The sequence below is a fragment of the Panthera pardus genome, unplaced genomic scaffold (genome assembly GCF_024362965.1).
Source record: "Panthera pardus isolate Hobbes unplaced genomic scaffold, ASM2436296v1 HiC_scaffold_17, whole genome shotgun sequence".
Lineage (NCBI taxonomy): Eukaryota > Metazoa > Chordata > Mammalia > Carnivora > Felidae > Panthera > Panthera pardus.
In genome coordinates this window covers 123,750,869-123,773,576 of record NW_026526732.1, presented here as the reverse complement: position 1 = coordinate 123,773,576, position 22,708 = coordinate 123,750,869, and the positions used below count along the sequence as shown (strand labels likewise).

The following is a 22,708-nucleotide window of genomic DNA, read 5'->3' as shown; positions in this document are numbered from 1 at the left end:
CCAGGCAGAGTTGAGAGCTCAGCTGAGCCAGAGCCGTGGGACTGAACCCAACAACCACGGGAAGCTGAAGAAGGCAAAGCCTTGGGGGCTGATGATTCAGAGGTGAGGGCAGAAAATATAACCGAGGACTGAAACCTGACCATGGACTAGAAGTATCAATAGCCAGGAGGCAAGAACCAAGATACAGCAAGTGTTCCTTGCTCTGGAGGGTGAAAACGTAAAAATCTACATAAAGCACACATAATAGATCTGTAAGATAATTAGTTAACATCTGAATAGAACGGTAGGCACAAAGTGATTTTAGTTCTCTGTTCTGCTCTTTTTTGTTGTCTCAATAAAGCAAATAATTTGGCCCACAATGATAAAAACTGGCACGTTGTTTTTAATCTCTGTAAATGCGGTTGGAAGGAGCTGGTTTCTCCAGCCGATCATGCCCTTTCCTCCCTCTCTCTGCTCTCCCCAGGCCTCCGCCCCTCTTTCTGCTCCACTCTACCCCTCGCACGCCAGCCCCCCTTACTCCACCCCACCTGACGGACAGCACAGAGGAAAGTGCCTTCTCAGGCTCTGTCCCATCACCTGTTCTGTAAACTCCTCCAGTTGTGATGGAGAGAACACGGCAGGCGAGGGGCCCACCTCAGCATTCGTGTGACTAGCAGAGACCTACCTTCACACAACCTGCAGGAAATCACTGGTCGGAAAAGTCTGTCCCATGTGCCACTTCCTAATGTTCACCTCTGAATCCAAATCCTATGCACCCATGGGGCGCCTGGGTGGCTCAGTAAGTTGAACCGACTCTTGATTTTGGTTCAGGTCATGATCCCAGGGTTGTGGGATCGAGTCCCGTGTTGGGCTCAGTGCTGAGCCTGCTGAAGATTCTCTCTCTCCCCCTCTGCCCCTCTCCCCCACTCGTACTCTCTCTCTAAAATTAAAAAAAAAAGACATGATAAAATAAAATACATCCTACGCATCCTCTAAAAACCAGATAAATGTCCTGCCGTTGGAAGGGAGCTGCTTCTTCTTACCCTTTCCTACTACAGCTCTCCACCTGCGTAACAATGTAATTATAATTTTATAATTAATGTGTTATTATGGCTGGAACACTGTTATCACAATTTATATTTACTGAACACTTATTCTGTGCCAGGCACTGTCCTAATAAAGCTTTTTACATGTATTAACTTAATTCCCAAAGTAATCTAATTATATAGTTGATATCTCAAATAGTTTTGAGGTATAACTGATAAAGCTGTACATATTTAATGTGCATAATTTGATGGGTTTGGACTCATGCAAACTCCCACGATGCCATCACCACAGTGCAGGTAACAGATGCATCCACCATACAGGTGATGTAATTATTGCCAGTTTATGTTTGAGAACAATTGAGCCACAGACAGTGGAACAGTTAAATATTTGCACTAAACTGCTACCCCACCTCCTGTTACGGTCTTATGGATTGAACGGTGTCCCCCAAAAGATATGGTTAAGTCCGAACTCCTGATACCCGCGTGACTGTGACCTTACTTGGACATAAGGTCTTCACAGGTCTGACCCAGTTAAGAAGATGTCGTACTGGACTAGGTGGTCCCTCGCTGTGACCGGTGTCCTATATTACAAGGGGAGATGTGGACACAGGGATGCGAAGAGGAGAAGCCACGTGCAAATGGAGGCAGAGAACAGGGAGATATATCTCCGAGCCAAGCAATGCCAGAGATTGCCAGCAATGCCAGAGATTGCCGGCAATGCCAGAAGCTGGGAGAAAGGCAGGGAGCACTCTTCCCTAGAAACTCAGAGGGAGCACTGCCCTGCCAACTCCTTGATGTCAGACCTGTAGCCTCCAGACTGTGAGAGAATCAACCACTGTTGCTTTAAGCCACGTGGTTTGTGGCACGTGGTTACCACAGCCCCGGGAAACCAACACACGTGGTCTGCTTCACTGCTTTGCAACTACCGCCGAGGTGGTAGTCTGACCTCCCGCCTAGAGACAGACCCCAGGTCTTACGCTCCCACCGTGTCTCGCCCATACCTCCACTGAGTTCTGAGTCGTGCAATCTAGGCCAATCGGCAGGATGAGCCCAGTACAAAATACAGCACCTCCAGTGGTCCGTTTTCTTTTGTCATGGTCCTGTAAATGCTTGCCGCTTTTGTCAAGGAGGAGAGTTAACTGTCCCAGCCCAGAGAGAGGAACAAATACTTGCAGTAAGATTTATCCTATCTTTGGGACGTTAATGGTTAACTGCATCTGCGTCGGGTATCTGCCCAGGACAAGATCCCCTGATGCCAACGTGGAAAAAGTGAGTACAGAAGAGACTTGGGGACACCTGGGAAGTCTGCTAGGTGGCCTGCCAGTCAACTTAAGCTTGTGTCACTTTTGGGAAAGGGAAAGGGAAAGGGATGCTGGACAGCCCAGAGGCTAGATTCCCTGTCACCGTGGAGGTCACCCGACCCGGTTGTCAACTGTCAATCTTCCCATCTCCTCGCCACAAAAACCTTCCATAAACATGACCAGAGCTGAGTAAACAAACTGCAATCCTCTCCGTACGTGGACCCCTATCCACATAGTTCCAGATCACAGCAATCTTAGCAAAGGCACAGCTCAGTGTGAACAGAGACACTGTTGTTCCACGCTCTGGTGCAAGTGTCCAATAGAAGCCACAGTTGCCAAGAAACCCTGCGTGCCCTCTACGTGAACCGTCCTCCTCTGCACCCACAAGAACTGTGAGGCAGAGAACATATTCAATAAGGGAGCTTATGCGATACAGAGATCCTGCCTTGCCTACCCCACGGGGTCACCACGAGGACAAATGGTGGTGGGTGGGGGGCCGGGGGGGGGGAGGTGACTGAAAATATTTTTAAAGCTCTAATAATCACACAGCATCATTATATTAAAATCATACAAACAGTCGTTCATCAGACGTTTATAAAGCCTAGGCAGAGACTGGAGTGGTCTAAGTAGTCTCTAAACGATGCTGTTTGGAGGTTTTTGAGAGACAGGAAAACCTCATTTCCCTCCATTTCCCTAACCCAACAGTGCTGAGGAAATAACCCGGAGAGAGGCACAGATTCGCCACGGTTTGTGAACCAGCGAGGCCTAAGTGAAACGAAACACGTTGTTTGGAAAACATCCACTTGTTTGCGAGCTATGCAGGGTGACTAAGATGCCCAGGGAAGCGTAAGAAGCGCTGCAGGGGACGGCGCGCCGCAGTGAGTCTAAGTGACGGGTGACACACAAAAGAGGGGGGGCGCGCAGGGGCTCCAGCCCACAACACGGGCGGAGCGAGCTCACGCCCCCAGACACACGAGGCCGGAAAGAGGAGAGGTGACTGCGCGGGTGGGGAAGGTGGAAGGTGTGTGGGCCGTGGCGCCAGGAGAGAAAGTAGTCCCGGTTAGCAGGTGGCTCCGGCCTGCTCTGGTGGCCCGAGAGACACCGATGGGAAGGGCTTCGCTGCATTCTGTCCCTGCTTGTGGCTCCTGGAACTTTAATCCCAGGAAGGTTGAGCAGGTGCACTGAGGCTTTCTAGATGTTCTGGAGAAGGATATCAAAGGAGAGGGAAGTTAGATCTCTAAATGTTAAGTACTATACTGTCGTCAAGGTACCAGAGGGGTGCCTGGGTGGCTTAGTCGGTTAAGTGTCCAACTTTGGTTCAGGTCATGATCTCCCAGTCTGTGAGTTCGAGCCCTGCATCAGGCCTTTTGCTGACAGCTCGGAGCCTGGAGCCCGCTTTGGATTCTGTATGTATGTCTCTCTCTCAAAAATAAATAAACATTAAAAAACAAAAACAAAAACAAAAACAAAAACAAAAAAACACCAGAAATGACAAAACCCTCTTCTGCAACTAGTTTCCTTCCACATGAAATTCTCAAGTAGCTTACTCACCTCGAGGTCCAAACATATTGTCCAAAAAAGCATTGATTTCATCATCAAAAGCCTTTAGATGCTCCTGAAAAGATAAAAGAAAACATTATTTAACTCGGTTTTTTGGGAAATTCAAAACAGACATGTAGTTGCCAGAATCTCCAAGTCCTAGCTTCAATGACTTTCGGCTGCAAACACTTACGGGAAGGGGACCAGTTAAACGCAGTCTCATCCTTCACGAGCTTGTGTGGATTTAGAAGGAAAAAATTCTATTGCCTAAGGAAAGGAAAGAGGCAGTCCTGAAAAACAGGCTTGGTACATTTTTAAACACTGAAGGATTATTGACCTTAATTCCATTTCCCTCTAAAATGCTTAGAGGCAGAAGCTTTTCCATAAGCAACTTCTATTGTTGCAATTAACAGGAGTCACGTGCAAGCAACAGGGAGGGTCTACACCTGCAGGATATAATGTAATTGTTAAATAAAAATTCAGCTGAACTGTATTTCACAAAGCTCAATTTAAAGCTTTAAAGGGGACTTATTTTTCAAATAAGGCAATGAAGCACTATAGCTATTTTTTCCATAATCTAAAAACCTTTATATGTTGTTTGTTTTCAAAACCTTTCTTATACACGAATATATATTTAATATTACAATAAACAGCATCTCTAGGGTACGTCAGGTGTTTACTGCCACTTTAACTGGATTCAGGATAGGAGAATTTCTGCTAAGAACCTTACGGTTGCTAAACTGGCTACAGGCTCTGGATTTAGCTCCTGGTCATTCTGGTGTGCTATTATGTTGTTCAAAATACCTGTGATGGTGTTCCCTAACCTTGCCTACAATGGTCTAGTGCACCTCCTCAAGCAAAGGGAAGAAAAGACAAATTTGCCCAGTGTTCGTGGGAAAGGGATCTTTGATGATGATTTGGGGCTGGTGGATTGGTGAGGTGAGCGTCATCTCTCAGGATGTTCATCTAGAACATTCTCTATAATCAGCCACCAGAGTGCAAAGCATCTCATTTGCAAAGAAAGCATAAGTGCCAAAGAAGAGAATTAACTTGCTGGCATTTGAAAAGAAGATCTGCAGGTTTGGTGATCAGCCTCTACCATTTAGACCTATTTCTTACTTGTCACTTTGATCCTGAGAAAATTTCAAGGAAACTTAGGTATTTGCGGACTTTAGGAAGCTCGAGAGAGTGGAAGAAGATTTAATGACGACATCTGTTAGCACCTACACCTGCTGGTCATGTATTAGGACCTTTATTATATCATAGTATCTCTATAAAAGGTATCCGGGCTAAACCAAGATTGGAAATTTTTACAGAGTGTTTTGGTTTCCATGGATATCTCAGGAGACCTCTAGTCTTGAAAAGGTCGCTAACCTCACATTTCAGTGTGACAGAGTTAAGATTTGTGTTGCCATTAGAACAGAGAAGGTCTGTCCTGAGGCCTCTCATTCTTGAGCAAAGAATGTTAATCTCACTGATATATCCACCTTCATAACAAATACCAGTGAAATCTTCCTCTCATTGCCACATCCACCCACACATGTTTAAAGGTTTTCAGTCTGTTTGCTACAGTCCAAACTCCATTTTCCAACATCTGGAGGTCTAAGAAAACTCTAAAGGTCACAAAGCTTGTATTCATTCTACAATGTTGCAGAAACTAAGTCACAGTAGAAGACCAGAAATAAAAGAAAGCAGAGGGGAAGATACTGAAGAGAGAGCAGAGAGTGAAAAAATGAATAAGAAAGGGCATTCTACACCAATACCCTGATAATAAAACCAGACAAAGGCACTACAAAAACATGACAAAACAAACAAAAACTACAGGCCAATAGCTCTGATGAACATAGATGCAAAAATCCAACCAAATATTAGCAAACTAGATTCAACAATACATTAAAAGGATTATTCACTACAATCGTGTGGGGTTTATCCCAGAGATGCAAAGGGGGTTCAATATTTGCAAAGCAATTGATATATCACATTAATAAGTAGAAAAGTAAAAACCATATGATCATCTCAATAGATGCCAAAAAAGCATTTGACAAAATACAACATACATTCATGATGAAAAAAACTCTCAACAACATGGGTTTAGAGGGCCCATACCTCAACATAATAAGGGCCATATTTGAAAAACCCACCAGGAGCTAACATCATACTTGACAGTGAAAAACCAAAAGTTTTTGCTCTAAGATCAGGAACGAGACAAGGATGTGCACTCTTACATTTATTCAACATGGTGTTGGGAGGTCATAGGTGCAGGAATAAGACAAGAAAAGGAAGTAAAAGGAATCCAAGCTGGTAAGGAAGAAGTAGAAGTGTCACTATTTGCAGATAACTGAAATAGAAAACCCTAAAAGACTCCCATCAAAAATCATTAAAACAAATAAATAAATCCAATAAATTTTTAAGATACAAATTAATGTACAGGAATCTGTTGCATTTCTATACACTAGTAATGAAGTAAAAGAATGAATTTAAAAAACAATCCCATTTACAACTGCATCAAAAAGAATAAAATATCTAGAAATAAATTTAACCAAGGATGTTAAAGATCTGTACTCTGAAAACTAGAAGACACTGATGAAAAAAAACTGAAGATAACAGAAACAAATGGAAAGATATACCATGCTCATGGATTAGGAATTAATATTGTTAAAATGTCCGTACTATCAGAACAATCTACAGATTCAATGCAGTCATTATCAAAATACCAACAGTGTTTTTCATGGAAATAGAATAATTAAGTATCAAAATTTGAATGGAACCACAGAAGACCTCAAATGGCCAAAGCAATCCTGAGAATGAACAAAGCTAGAGCTATCACAGGTCCAAATTTCAAGATATACCATAAAGCTGTAGTAATCAAAACAGTATGGTACTGGCATGAAAACAGACACACAGATCAATGGAAAAGAAAAGAACCCAGAAATAGACCCAAACCTATATGGTCAATTAATCTATGACAATGAAAGCAAGAATACACACAACGGGAAGACAGTCTTTTCAATAAATGCTGCTGGGAAAAATGGAGAGCTACAGGCAAGAGAGTAAAAGTGAACCACATTCTTACCACCATACACAAAATTAAAATGGATTAAAGACCTAAATGTGAGACCCGAAGCCATAAAACTTCTAAAAGAAAACATAGGAGGTAATTTCCTGGACACTGCCATTAGCAATATATTCATGGATGTCTCCTCAGGCAAGGGAAACAAAAGTGAAAGTAAACTACTAGGACTACACCAAAATAAAAAGCTTTCGTACAGCAAAAGAAACCATCAACAAAACGAAAAGACAACCTACTGAATGGGAGAAGAGATTTTCAAAAGATATATCTAATAAGGGATTAATATCCAAAATAGATAAAGAACATGGACAACTCCACACCGAGAAACAAATATTCCAATTAAAAAATAGGCAGAGGACATGAACAGACATTATTCCAAACAAGACACACAGATGGCCAAAAGACACGTGAAAAGATGCTCAACGTCACTCATTGTCAGGGAAATGCAATTGAAAAATGCAATGAGATACCACCTCGCACCTGTCAGAATGGCTAGTATCAAAAAGACAAGAAATAATAAGTGTTGTTGGTAGGATGTGGAGAAAAGGCATCCTTCATGCACTGTTGGTGGAAAAACATACTGGTGCAACCACTGTGAAAAACAGCATGGAGGTTCCTCAAAAGATTAAAACTGAACAATCATATAATCCAGTAATACCACTATTGGGCACTTACCCAAAGGAAATAAAAACACTAATTTGAAAAGACATATGCACCCCTATGTCTATCGTACCACAATTTACAACGGCCAAGACATGGAAGCAACCCAAGTGTTCATCAACAGATGAGTGGATCAAGAAGATGTGATGTATATACACACTGGAATATTAGCCAGCCAAAAAAAAAAGTGAGATCTTGTCATCTGTGACAACATGGATGGACCTGGAGGGTATTAGGCTAAGTGAAAGAAGTCTGACAAAGAAAGAGAAATACCATATGATTTCACTTATATGTGGAATCTAAAACACCAAAGAAAAAAATATACTTAAATACCGAGAACAAACTGGTGGTTGCCAGAGGGGAGGTGGGTGAGGGGACAGGCAAAATACATGGGATTAAGAGGTACAAACTTCCAGTTATAAAACAGATAAGTCATGGGGATGAAAAATACAGTCAATAATACCGTAATAACATTGGTGACACACGGTGACTATTTATCATGGTGAGCACTGAGTAATGTATACAACTGAAGCAATATGTTGTGTACCTGAAACTAATAGAACACTGTATCTAAATTATGCTTCAGTAAATAAAAAGAAATAGGTCAGTTTTTGTGGAATCTAAAAAAAAAAAAAAACAAAAACAAAAATCCCAAACTCACAGATACAAAGAACAGATCGGTGGTTGCCAGAGGCAGCAGCGTGGGGGGGGGGGGGGGGGGTGGGCAAAATGGGTACACACTTCTGTGTAAAATGAACAAATCATGGGGACATAATCTATAGCATGATGACTATAATTAACACTGTACTGTATATTTGAAAATTGCTAAGGCAGTAAATAGATCTTCAAAGTTCTCATCACACACAAAAAATTTGAACTGTGCATGTGAATCAGACTTAGTGTGACAATCATTTTGCAATATATACAAATACTGAATTATTATGTCGTACTCCCGAAACAAACAAAAGAACATAGAGGTAGGAAATTTAACACAGGTCTCTTAAAAACAGAAGCCTTCCAGAAGGAGATGCTACTGCTATTGAGTTCTGAAAGACTCTTAGGACATCGTCTAGATGGAGAAGGGAAGAAAGAGCATTTCAGGAAGAAGAATCATCATATACAAATAGACTGAGATGGGATTCACTCAGGAAATGTTTACAGCCAGGGTCTCTACTGACTCACATGATAGGTGGAAATAAAGTCAATACTGAGAAAATCAGAAACTGGAATAAAAATGACTTCTTTATTTCTGGACTATTTAATACAGTTAGCAAGGATACAATGTTAAGAGACAATGAGGAGATAAGAAGAACAAATGAAAATTTACCCTAGATCAGTCAACCTAAGTGTAGTAAGTACAGAGTCGGGGTAGCATGAGTCAACTAAGCATGAAGGCTTAGCACAGCAGGGTAGAGCACCGCTTGGGTGATGCGTTAATAACTGCTGTAAACGTCAAAGCATGTTTTACTGTAAACGTCAAAGCATGCTGGCTGATGTCCCAACACTAACACAATAACCTAGGAGCTAAGACAAATCAGCAAACTACAGTACACGCAGCACGTCAGTCATTCAGCCAACACTTTGAACGGCCATTATGTACTAACACTTTGTCAGACATATGAGGACAAAAAAGGCATAGTGGTCAACTCAAAAGCCTACAGGCAAACTGGGAAAGTGAGACCTACAGAGAAAGGCAAACAGCAAACAACTGAGAAGAAGGTACACAGAACTGCCACACTGATGGAAGACACTGCAGGAGTGAGGACTTAAGGTGGTCAGAGTTTGGACAGACTGGAAGAGAAGGGAACAGCACTGTCATTAGACCCATGCAAGGGGCATGCTGTCCTGAACTCATACTGTAGAGGGCCCCATGCTGTCGAGGCCATGCCCCTCGACACAGGAAATCCTATGAGCCAAGGGAGATGCCCACCCCTGGTCACAGCTTCCCTTCAGACTATGTTCTAAGTCCCCCAGGCCACAGAATTCCCCGCCAAACATTCTCCAATCCCACTTCTAGAACAACCTCAGGGATTTCCCCTTGCCCACACAGTAATAAAGTCCACATTCCATGACTTTATTTTATTGAAGTACACTTGTTACATCAGTTACAGGGGAACAACGCAGTGATATGACAAGACAACCCCATAGGCTACGTTGTGCTTACCACAAGTGCAGCTCCCATATCACCATCCAACGCTATTACCCTATCACTGACTACATTCCCTAAGTGGCATTTTTCATCCCCATGACTTACCCATTCCATAACTGGAAGCGTGTATCTCCTACTCCTCTTGAAGCATTTTGTCCATCCCCTCACCCACCCTCCCTCTGGCAACCATCAGCTTGTTCTCTGTATTTGTGGGTCTGTTTCTGCTTTTGTCTGGTTGGTTTTTCAGATTCCACACCTAAGTGAAATTATATGGTATTTGTCTCTCGGACTCCTTCCACTTTCACTGTAGGTCCATCCATGTTGTCACAAATGGCAAGATCTTGTTTTTTAAGGCTGATTAGTATTGCACTGTTGATATAGATCACATCCTCTTTATCCATTCTTATACTGATGGACGCTTGTGTTGTTTCCATAGCTTGGCCATTGTTAACAGTGGTGTGCTAAACATAGGGGTGCATATATCTCTTCGAATTAGTGTTTTTGTTTTCTTTGGGTAAATACCCAGTGGGATGTTCCATGACTTTCAATTTAACTTATGGCTGTGTATAACAATATCTGGAGGATGGAAAGACTGGAAGTACAGCCTTCTTTCATTGTGTATTCCTGCGTGCTTACCACAGCTGCTGAGAATGTAAAATGGTGCAATCACACTGAAAATTTAGCAGTTTGGTAAAAACACATGATCTGGCATGCTACTTCTAGGTATATTTACTCAAGGAAAAATAAAGCATATATCCTTGCAAAGACCTGTACACAAATATTTACGGCAGCTTTATTTTTAATCGCTAAAAATGGAAACCGCCCAAATGTCCATCAACAGGTGAATGGGTAAGCTCTGGGGTATCCATACAATGAAATATAACTGGGCAAAAATAAAGAACTATCGATGCACAGACAACATGGACAGATCTCAAAATTATGATGCTGCATGAAAGCTAGACCGAGAGAGAGAAAGAGAACATACCGTGTGTTTCCATTTACACAAAACGTGAGGAAATATGAGCTTACATATGTGACAGAAAGCAAATCAGTGGTTGCTCGGGGACCACAGGCTAGGAGGACAGAATATCTCCAAAAATGAAAGTGAAATGAGGACGTTTTCCTATTACGCGTGAGAGGCTCTGTAGCCGGCAGAACCGCACTGCAACGTGTGCTGGCGATGCGCCTTGTGCCAAAGGGAGAGAATTCCATATGGGAAGGATTTACAGAAGAGGATCAAGAACACCAGAAATGGAGTTATCTCATGGAAGAGCCAGAACTCAGAGCAAGCCAGCCTCCACCACCTCGTTCCCAGCACCGTACCTGCCATCACCGCCCCTCACACCATGCTCATCCCTGCCAGCGGGAGCAGCGCTGCAGAACACCCACGTGATGTCCTGCACCTGCTCCCTGCTCTACTCCCAGCAGGAAGACCACGCTTGGAGGTAGCGGCGACCCACCTGAGGCAAACCCACTGGACTGACTCCTTACGCGAAGCCGAGGTGGTCTTCCTAGCTATGTGCCGTGCAACTCCCAGTGCCGGTGGACACGCTCGCCATGCGCTCCTGCCTCGGCTGCCATTTTCTGAGAGAACCTGGCAGCAGGAGAGCCATGAACAGCACGCCTACTTTTTTGCCACCACAATGCTGATTGGGACTCCCACCCAGTCCTGTGTCCGTGGAACTCCACTCCTTCCTCCCTCTCCTTCCTCTTCCTGTCTTCCTTCCCCCCCTTCCCTCATTCCTTCTCCGTGTTCCTTCCTTTATTTGTGTTTCCGGCATTTTGTGGGTTTTAGCATTATCTATCATGGGTATTATATCGTATAACGCAATGAGTCAAGATCTTGGTGTTGATACAGTTTTGTCGATACGGTTTCATGGAACCTTTAAAGACCCTTAATTTGATCAGAATAGTCATTTCCCACCACCAACTCCTTCCTCATTTCTTTTTAAAATGAGCAAAAGTCATTAAAGTCATGAGACAGACTATTAAGTCTGTAAGAAGACACAGTCTCCAAATCCTTACCTTTAAAAAAAAAAAAAAAAAGTTTCAGAGAAGATGAAATCGGAAGCATTTGATGACAGCAGGCTAGGATATGGGATCCAACCAGCTCAGGAATGTGTCATTCTCAGACTAACCAGACACAATCTGAAACATTCCGGGGACCCTCAAGGTCAAGGCTGAGTTGTACAGAACTGAGAGACAGGGAGCTGGCATCTCCTTCCACAGATAAGGGGCACAAACCGGATTACTGTCATGCAACGAGGTCTCTGTGTTGTTCCCAGGGCTCAGGATGGCCGTCTAATGTTGCCAGTTCTTTTGACGGACCCTGAGGGATGGTTGCCAGCCAGTCTCTCGTGTGTTTGAAGAATCAGAATGTGTTTACATTTGTGAATAAAACCAGAAGGTTTAGAGAACGGCTAGAAGCGAACACATGGAATTCTTTGGCTTTCATGTAGCTGACGTCACATCATGTAGATTTACGTGTATTTTACGCTGAAACACCTGCCGGCTCAGCACCTACCTCCCAGCACTGTGCTCTGGAGGAAGCAACTAAGTGAGACTGAGGATATGAACTAGGTAGGGAACTCTTACTCATTGGTAGGAACTCTGAATTATTATTTGTCTTGCGAAGTAATCTTCGTGAGGCTGAAACCATCTAAGCCAGGTATTGAGGCATCTGGGGGAACATATTTAGTTACCACGGCTGGAATATAAATGAACTGACCATAATGGTGAAGAATAGCAGTAGCACCTGCCAATCAAACACTCATGCACCGGCACTGGATATATATTATCTAGGACTTTCCCGGTAGCCATGCAAGGTGGGTAGTCTTCCCAGTTTACAGATGTGGAAATGGACACCATGAGCTCAAGACTGGCACTGTTGTGTGAAATGTGAACAAAGTGCAGTAACAATCGGCAGCTTTGATCCCTTCGGAGTGGGAGGTTTCAGAGCTGGGGTGGCAGAGGAAGGACTCTTTGTGGAGCTCCTGCTTACGTTTCCTGTGCTGCCCTACATCCCAGGACAATAAGCTGACAAAAAAAAAAAAAAAAAAGGTCGATTTTATCTGTATCTTGGGGACCCCTGAGGCCTCACAACAGTTTCGCTCAATTAAGGAGATGAAAGGTCTATTTAGAGCAAGATGTGTGAGTGCAGTTTTGTTTGCTGCGTTCCATTTCCCCCACGCGGCTCTTTGTCTCATTTCGTTCAGTGTCTGGTCAAATGGCAACTCCTGAGGCGCTTCCCACAGCCATCTCTCTCGGGCCTAATTGCAACGGAAGGAGGAAAGCGTCTGCCTTGTGGTGTCCTGGTCTGTGATGCAGAACCAGTCTCCATCTCTTTGCTCTCTTTTTTTCTTGACAGCACCTCTACAAACTTTCACTGGCGAGTTTGTTTATTGTCTGGGTCCTTCAATGGGCCTCCAACAGGCCGCTTTATCCCCAATTCTAAGAACAATGCCTGGCACATAATGAGCACTGAATACGTAGTGAATGAATGAACGCAACTCTCATTGTTCTAAACCTTTACGGTATTCATTTGATACTTACATTCATATTACTTTGCGTTCCTACCTATATTTTCCTATGTGCAATCTCGTTTCCAGTACATTGGGAAAGATCCCCAACGCTCTTTTAACACCTGCTGTATCATCGGGGTATACTGGACTCAATTTTATTTTTTGAGTTTTTCAGAAGATTCTTTCTTTCTTCCAAAAAACAACGGAAAAAAGTATGTATATTTTTAAAATAGAATGAAACTTATTCTATTTTGCAATTAACAGGAGTCCAATGGACCCTATTATAAACCTGAATATCTTGTGGGATCTTAGTAATCTTATACTTTCTATATTTTCAAAACATTTTGCTATTTAATCATCCCAGAAATTAGCTCATTAATCAATCATCTAAATTTGTGCCAAAAAAAAAAAAAACAAACTATGAAAATGTAAGAATGACAGAAATGCCTAGAAGGACAATGAAATAATCACATAAGCCGTCACTACTGCACTGTTCTGCATTTTCCTTGTTCTCTACCCAAGAAATGGCACCACTCTTTAAGATAAGAGACACTTAGAGACATCTTCATAGCTTTTTAAAGCTTTCAGTGAACACACCTGAAAGTTCACAATTTTTCCTGCTCTTAAACTTTAATTATCTGGGAGGGGGCCTGCATTTCTACCAAACTCCCAGGTGATGTTGATGCTAGTGGTCTACAGACCACACTTTGAGTAGCAAGGATTCAGACTAGGGTCTCTTGAAATGTGTTTGGAGTATAATCAAGGTATTAATTATTTATGTGCTTTTGTTATAAAAATACCAAGTTCTTGCTTACTTGCTACAAACCTACTGAGTATTTTATTACATATTCGGCTCGACGAAATTTACACTTGCTATGTATTATTATACCAACATTCACTTCACAGGCATTTTAGTAACTAACTCTACAAACTCAGACAGTATCCACGTTATTCCAAACAGAAATAAAACCACTGGTTCAGTTGTATTCTCCTTATGCTTGCTGTACCTGCATACGGTATTCTGAAAGCGGCCTACTCAGGAAGAGTGCAGACAGATCATGGCCTCTTCTGAGGCTGTTTCTACTGAGGCATCAGGAGATTGCATGCACACACAGTGCATCAGTCAGTACTTGTCAACAAGCATCACCAGGAGCTTTAGATGTTAACTGCTGTCCTTATACATCCTATACTTACACAACTCATTTTGTTGTTGTTGTTGTTTACTTAAGTGGGATTTTAAACTGTGGTTCCTTTTGATTTTATCTTCTTTGTTTCAGCTCTACCTTTGTGCTCTGATAAGATTATGCAAATTCTGGACTTCCAGGGAAAATGGTGGAGTACAAGGACCCAAAACCCACCTAGTCCCAGGGATACAATTAGCTAACACCCGCATCAGTGTAACAAACCAGAAAATGACCCAAAGACTGGCAGAGCTGACTCTTCACAGACAGAAGAGGCCACATCAAAAAGGGTAGGAAGGGCAGAAACGCAGTCAGGAGCAAAACTGACTCACGAGACTGTCCTGGGGAGGAAGGGACACCACAGGTATAGAGAAGGGAAAGGAGCAGAACCCACATCAGGCACCCCAGGCACAGGGGACCCACATTGGGAAGACAAATCCTCAAAACATTTGGCTCTGAAAACCAGAGGGACTTAACTTCATGAGTTCTTACAGTCAGTGGGGCTTAACACCTGAAACTTTAAAAGTCGGCAGGCTGGCTCTGGGAGAGCCAGGGGGTGAGAGGAAATGGAGTTTGCATCCTTAAAAAGCACAACCAATAGCCCGCAGAGATACAGTATAGAAGCAGCAGTTTGAAAAAACCCCTGGGACATACTGGGAGGAAACTTTTTTTTTAATGTTCACTTATTTTTTAAGAGAAAGAGAGATAGAATGCCAGCGGGAGGGAGGGGAAGGGGTGCAGAGAGAGAGAGGGAGACACAGAATCGGAAGCAGGTTGCAGGCTCTGAGCTGTCAGCGCAGAGCCCAACATGGGGCTTGAACTCATGGACCACGAGATCATGACCTGAGCTGAAGTCGGATGCTTAACTGACTGAGCCACCCAGGCGCCCCTGGGGGGAAACTTTGCACTAATCTCAGAGCATGTGCTGGTGGGGCAGGGATCTTTGGGAGACTTCTCCAAGAACAAAAGAGTTGGCAGGTGCCATTCCCTCCCCCCACCCCCTCATTCTCCTGTGGACTTGACCCCTCCAATATGCCCTGGGTCAGAACGCATCCAAAGTGGTACCACAAGCTTGGCAGTGTGCAAACAGCCTCAACAGGAGCCAGGAGCACTCCAGAGTGACTCCTACACTGGGATTGGGGGGAAGATAACCACACACACCAGCCCTACTACAGCCCCAGCCATGGGCTGGGGGCAGACATCTGGTTTGACTGCAGATCCTGGACACATACAAAAGCTTTTCAGGGGACAACACAGGGAGAGCACCTGCAATTTGGTGCTAGTGAATCCTAGACATATGCCTGGTCTGACTCAACTCAAGCCCAGTGTGGTCGCAGACTGGCCCACTAACAACACAGGGACCAAATCCTGCCTATGGCAGGCAAGGAGAGTCACTGACGACAGCTGAAGGCAAATGAGGCTCAGCCACAAGAGCAGAAGACACGCAACACACAGAGGAGACACCCCTGAAGTTCCAGGCTCTGATGAACAGGGGACACTGCACTGCAGGGCACTACAGGACTTCTTCATGAGGCCACTACTTTCAAGAGCAGGAGACACAGCTGACTTTTCTAACATACAGAAACAGACACAGGGAATTAGACAAAATGAGGAGATAGAGGACTATGCTCCAAATGTAAAAGCAGGACAAAAATCACAGCAAAAGAGCTAAACAAAATGGAGGTCAGTAGTATGCCTGAGAGAACATTTAAGGTAATGATCATAAAGGGGCACTTAGGTGGCTCAGTCGGTTAAGCGTTTGCCTCTCGATTTTGGCTCAGGTCATGATCTTGCAGTTTGTGAGTTCGAGCCCCACATCAGGCTCTGTGCTAGCAGGGTGGAGCCTGCTTGAGATTCTTTCTCTCCCTCTATCTCTCTCTGTCCTTCCCCCACTCATTCTCTCTCAAAATAAATAAATAAACAAGAAAAAATTATAAAATAATGATTATAAAGATACTCGCTGGGCTTGAGAAAAGAGTGGAGGAACTCAGCGAGACCCTCAACAAAGAGACAGAAAACACGAAAAAGAACCAATCAGAGATGAAGAACTCAATAACTGCAATTAAAAATAGACTAGATGGAAGAAATAGTAGACTAGAGGAAGCGGGAGGATCAGTGGCCAGAAGGACAGAGTAATGCAAAGCAATCAAGCCGAACAAGAGATAAAAAAGAATAATGAATGAGAATAGATGAAGGGAACTTAGCGACACCATCAAGCATAATAACATTCCCATTACAGGGATCCCAGAAGGAGAAGAGAGGGAAAAGGGGACATGCATTGGAAGCAAATGCATTGGAAGAAATAATAGCTGAAAACTGCCTGAATCTGGGGAAGGAAACAAACATCCAGATCCAGGAGGCAGAGAGAGCACCCCCTCAAATCAACCCAAGGAGGTCCACACCAAGACTCATTAGTAATTAAAATGGCAAAAAGCAGTGATCAAGAGACAATTTTATTTATATTATCTATTTAACAGGAAGTTAAATTTTCTGCAAGAGTAAAATGATATAGCTTTATATTTGGGGCCAAAGAACATTGTAAAAGATCTATATATTTCACCCCATCCACCTGCCTACCTCCCTTTTGGCAACCATCAGTTTGTTCTCTATAGTTAAGAGTCTGTTTCTTATTTCTTTTTTCCTTTTGCTTGTTTTTTTTCAATTCCACATATGAGTGAAATCATATGGTATTTGTCTTTCTCTCTGACTTATTTCATTCAGCACTGTACCCTCTAGCTCTATCCATGTTGTTGTAAATGGAAAAATTTCATTCTTTTTATGGTTGAATTATATGTATGTGTGTGTGTATATATTGATCTATCAATAACTCAACGGATAAAGAACATGTGTATATGTATATATATACACACATATATATGTATATTATATAGACACACACACACATACATATACACATGTTCTTTATTCATTGATTTATCAATAGACACTTGGGCTACTTCCATATCAGGGCTATAAATAACACTGCTATACATATAGGGGTGCATGCATCCCTTTGAATCAGTATTTTTGTACCCTTTGGGTAAATACTCAGTAGTGCAATTGTGGGATCTTAGGGTAGTTCTATTTGAACTTTCTGAGGAACCTCTGTACTGTTTTCCACCATGGCTGCACCAGTTTGCATTCCCACCATCAATGCAAGAGTGTGATAAAGAGAATTTTAAACGCAGCAAGAGAACAGAGTCACACACAAGGGAAACCACAAGTTTCCAAAACCTTTGAGAAGAGCAAAAGCTCTTTTTTAGAGGCAAGTTTATAACAATACAGGTCTACCTCAAGAAGCAAGAAAAGTCTTAAATAAGCAACATCACTTGACACCAAAAAAAGCTATAAAAAGAAGGAGAGCAACAACAGCAAAAACCCCAAGCCAGTAGAAGGAAGGCAATAATAAAGATTAGAGCAGAAATAAAATGAAACTGAAAGCAACAGAACAATGAAACCAGAAGTTGGTTCCTTGAAGAGATCAATGAAAGTGATAAACCTTTAGCCAGACTCAATAAAAAAAATAAAGGGGGAGGAGGGTGGAATGCTCAAATAAAATCAGAAATGAATAAGGAGAAATAACAAGTGACACCACAGAAATACAAAGATTATTACAGAATACTATGAAAAATTATATGGCAACAAATTGGATGACCTAGAAGAAATGGAAAAATTCTTAGAAACATATTACCTCCCACAAGTGAAGCAGGAAGAAACAGAAAATTTGAACAGACTGATTACCGGCAATAAAACTTAAGGAGTAATCCAGGGGTGCCTGGGTGGCTCAGTCGGTTGAGTGTCCAACGTCGGTTCAGGGCATGATCTTGCAGTTCATGAGTTCGAGCCCCGCATTAGGCTCTGTGCTGCCAGCTCAGAGCCTGGAGCCTACTTCAGATTCTGTGTCTCCCTCTCTCTCTACCCCTCTCCCACTCACACTCTATCTCTCTCTCAGAAATGAATAAATGTTATAAAAAAAAATTAAGTAGTAATCCAAAACCTCCCAAAAAACAAAAGTCCAGGACCAAAAGGCTTCCCAGGGGAATTCTACCAGACATTTAAAGAAGAGTTAATACCTATTCTTCTCAAACTGTTCCAAAATAGAAGACAAATGAAGACCTCCAAATTCATTCTATAAGGCAAGCATTACCCTGGTACCAAAACCAGATAAAGACACCACAAAAAGAGAGAACTAGCCAATATCCCTCGTGAACATGGATGCAAAAATCCTCAACAAAATACTAGCAAATCAATTCCAACCATGCATTAAAAAAATAATTCACCACAGTCAAGTGGGATTTATTCTTGTGTTGCAAGGGTGGTTCAATATTCACAAATCAATCAATCTGACACATCACATCCACAAGAGAAAGGATAAAACCATTTGATCATTTTAATAGATGTGGAATAAGCAGTTGACAAAGTACAATACCCATTCATGATGAAACCTTTAACAAAATAGGTTTAAAGGGAACATACCTCAACATAAGAAAGGCCATATATGACAAACCCACAACTAACATCATACTCAATGGTGAAAAACTGAGAGCTCTTCTCCTAAGATCAAGAGCAAGACCAGATGTCTATTCTCACCATTTTCATTCAACATAGACTGGAAGCCCTACCCACAGCAATCGGAGAAGAAATAAAAGGCATCCAAACTCGTAAGGCAGAAGTAAAACTTCCACTGTTTGCAGATGTCACCATACTATAGATAGAAAACCCTAAAGACTCCACCAAACGATTAGAACTGATAAATGAATTCAATAAAGTTACGGGATACAAAAATCAATATACAGAAACCTGTTGCATTTCTATGCACTGATAACGAATGAGCAGAGAGATAAATTAAGAAAACAATCTCGGGGCGCCTGGGTGGCTCAGTTGGTTGAGCGTCCGACTTCGGCTCAGGTCATGATCTCACAGTTCGTGGGTTCGAGTCCCGCATCGGGCTCTGTGCTGACAGCTCAGAGGCTGGAGCCTGTTTCAGATTCTGTGTCTCCCTTTCTCTCTGCCCTTCCCCTGTTCGCGTTCTGTCTCTGTCTCAAGAATAAATAAACATTAGAAAAATTAAAAAAAAAATTAAAAAGAAAAAAAGAAAACAATCTCACTTACAATTGCACTAAAAATAATAAAATACCTTGGGATAAACTTAACTAAGGAGATGAAGGGCCTGTACTCTGAAATCCATAGAACACTGACTGAAGAAAATGACGATGACACAACAAATGGAAAACTATCCCACGCTCATAGATTATAAGAACAAATACTGTTAAGATGTCCGCACTACCCAGAGTAATCTACAGACTTAATGGAATTTCTATCAAAATACCAATAGTATTTTTCACAGAACTAGAACAAATAATTCTAAACTTCGTATAGGAAGTATAGAACCAGAGGAAGACCCCAAAGAGTCAAAGCAATCCTGAAAAAAGAAGAACAAGGCGGGAGGTATCACAATCCCAGATTTCTAGATATACTACAAAGCTACAGTAATCAAAAAAATATGGTCCTGGAACAGAAACAGACATATAATTTAGATCAGTGAAACAGAACAGAGAGTCCAGAAATAAACTTATATGGTCAGTTAATCTGTGACAAAGAAAAAATATGCAATAGGAAAAAGACAGTCTCCTTAACAAATTGTGCTGGGAAAATAGAATAGGTCCATGCAAAAGAATGAAAAGTAGACCACTTTCTTACACCATAAGGAAAAATAAACTCAAAATGGATTAAAGACCTAACGGGAGACTTGAAACCATAGAAATCATAGAAGAGAGCACAGGCAGTAATTTCTCTGACATCAGCCACAGCAATATTTTTCTAAATATGTCTTCTAAAGCAAGCAAAACAAAGGCAAAAATAAACTACTGGAATACACCAAAATAAAAAGCTTCTGTACTGCAAAGAAAACAATAAACAAAACAAAAAGACAGCCTACTGAATGGGAGAAGATATTTGCAAATGATATCTTTGATAAGGGGTTAGTATCCAAAATATACAAGAAACTTCTACAACTCTACACCAAAAAAAAGAAAGAAAGAAAGAATCCAGCTGAAAAATGGGTGGAAGACATGCACAGACATTTTACAAAGACAACATACAGATTACCAACAGACACATAAAAAGATGCTCAACATCAGTCATCATTAGGAAAATGCAAATCAAAACCACGATGAGATATCACCTCACACCCATCAGAATGGCTAAAATCAAAAGCACAAGAAACAACACATATTGGTGAGGATGCACAGAAAAAGGAACCCATACGCACCGTTGGTGATAATACAGACTGGTGCAGTCACTGTGAACAGTACGGAGGTTCCTCGAAGAAAGTAAAAATGGAATTATCGTTTGGATGTAAATTAAAAAAAATATGGAATTATTGTAAGATCCAGTAATTCTGCTACTGGGTATTTACCCAAAGAATACAAAGGCACTAACTCAAAAAGATATATGCACCCCTATGTTTATTGCAGCATTATTGATAACAGCCAAATTATGGAAGCAACCCAAGTGTCCATGAACAAATGAGTGGATAAAGAAGATGTGGTACGTGGAATACAATGGAATATTACTCAGCCATAAAAAAGAATGAAATCTTGCTATCTGCAACAACATGGATGGATCTAGAGGGTGTGATGCTAAGTAAGGTGGTCGGGGAAAGATAAACACCATATTTCACTCACATGTGGAGTTTAACAATCCAAGACAAAACCGAGATAAACCAAAACACGAGCTCTGTTTAACCAACAGGTGTTAACTAACACCTTGATGGTTACCAGATGGGAGGTGGGTAGAACTATGGGTGGAAGAGGTGATGGGAATTAAGGACACTTTACTCTTATTTGCTCTCTCCCCCAGCCATGTGAGGGCACAGCAAGAAGGTTGCTGTCTCCAAGCCAGGAAGAGCACCTTTGCCAGAACTCGACCATGCTAGCACCAGATCTCTGACTTTAGGCTCCGGAACTGTGAGAAAATAAATTTCTATAGTTTAGCCACCCAGTCTATGCTATTTTGTTATGACTGCTTGAGTTGGCTAAGACACTGAGTAAAGGAAAAAAAAAAATAGCCTCAGAGAATGCCCTTCTTTTTTTTTTTTAATTGTTTTCATATTTATTTATTTTTGAGAGAGAGAGAGAGCGAGCGACTGAGCAGGGAAGGGGCAGAGAGAGAGGGAGACACAGAATCTGAAGCAGGCTCCAGGCTCTGAGCTGTCAGCACAGAGCTCGACATGGGGCTTGAACCCACGAGCGGTGAGATCATGGCCTGAGCTGAAGTTGGACACTTAACCAACTGAGCCACCCAGGCACCCAAAGAATGTCCTTCTATAAGCCTTACAGAATGACTTGGTGTAAGAAATCATGGCTTGAACTCATCTAACGTAAAGTACAATAGAAGCTTCACATGATCAGGTTTCATTTAAATAAACAGTTTAACAAATGTCAATCTATCGGTCTATGCAGGTATATGATCAAGTATATATATGCATAGGAAAAATTTTGGAAAGGGACACATCAAATTGTTAACCGCAATTATCTCTGAGGGGGAAAGGAGAATGACAGGGGCAGGGAGATTGGAAAGAGAGAGATTAATTCTGGATGCGGCTAATGTCTTAGAAATCACTAACAATGTATTAATTATGTAATTAAAATATTACAACTATAAGGGAAATATTGTTAATGAAACGGCTATCAAGAAAGTTGTACAATTTCCTCAAGTCTTAACCAAAACACCAATCACAGTTTTGGATAGGTTGGTTTCTTCCTATTCATTTGAAATAAAAGATGAGATTAATAGGTATTATGATATAAAATGATTAAAAAATATAACCTTATGTGAAATTTTTGACTAAGTATATGACAGGTCTAAGTTTTCATCAAATATATATTTTAATATTTTGTAGTGATACAAAAAGATTAGTGATTACAGTAATCAGCCCAAAGCTATGTTTTCAAAAGGTAAACAAAATTAACAACACTTTAGCTAGACTAACTCAGAAAAAAAAAAGAGAACTCAAAATCAAATCATAAGTGAAAGAGGAGACATCACAACTCCTACCACAGAAATACAAGGATCATGAGAGACTACTCTGAACAATTATACACTAACAAACTGGATAACCTAGAAGAAATGGATGCATTCCTAGAAATACAACCTACGAAGACTAAGACACACAGAAATGGATAGCTTAACAAACTAACATGAGTAAGCAGACTGAATCAGTAATCAAAACCCCTCCATCACAGAAAAGTCTAGGACCAG

General features: G+C 41.7%; 1 protein-coding gene across 2 annotated transcripts in view; it reads right to left on the bottom strand.

Annotated features, from left to right (window-relative positions):
- ELOVL2 (ELOVL fatty acid elongase 2) overlaps positions 1 to 22,708 on the bottom strand; it is a 64,247-nt gene that overhangs the window by 15,090 nt on the left and 26,449 nt on the right. Inside the window, exons 1-2 of one of the 2 annotated variants that reach the window (XM_019420122.2) lie at positions 4,059 to 4,109; positions 3,878 to 3,941 (exon numbers count right to left, since the gene is read on the bottom strand). In XM_019420122.2, the coding sequence (XP_019275667.1) occupies positions 3,878 to 3,941; positions 4,059 to 4,088 (94 nt within the window). In that variant the 5' untranslated portion in view covers positions 4,089 to 4,109. Of the gene's footprint in view, positions 1 to 3,877; positions 3,942 to 4,058; positions 4,110 to 22,708 lie in introns of those variants that run through there. The other variant, XM_019420123.2, reaches the window with a different exon arrangement.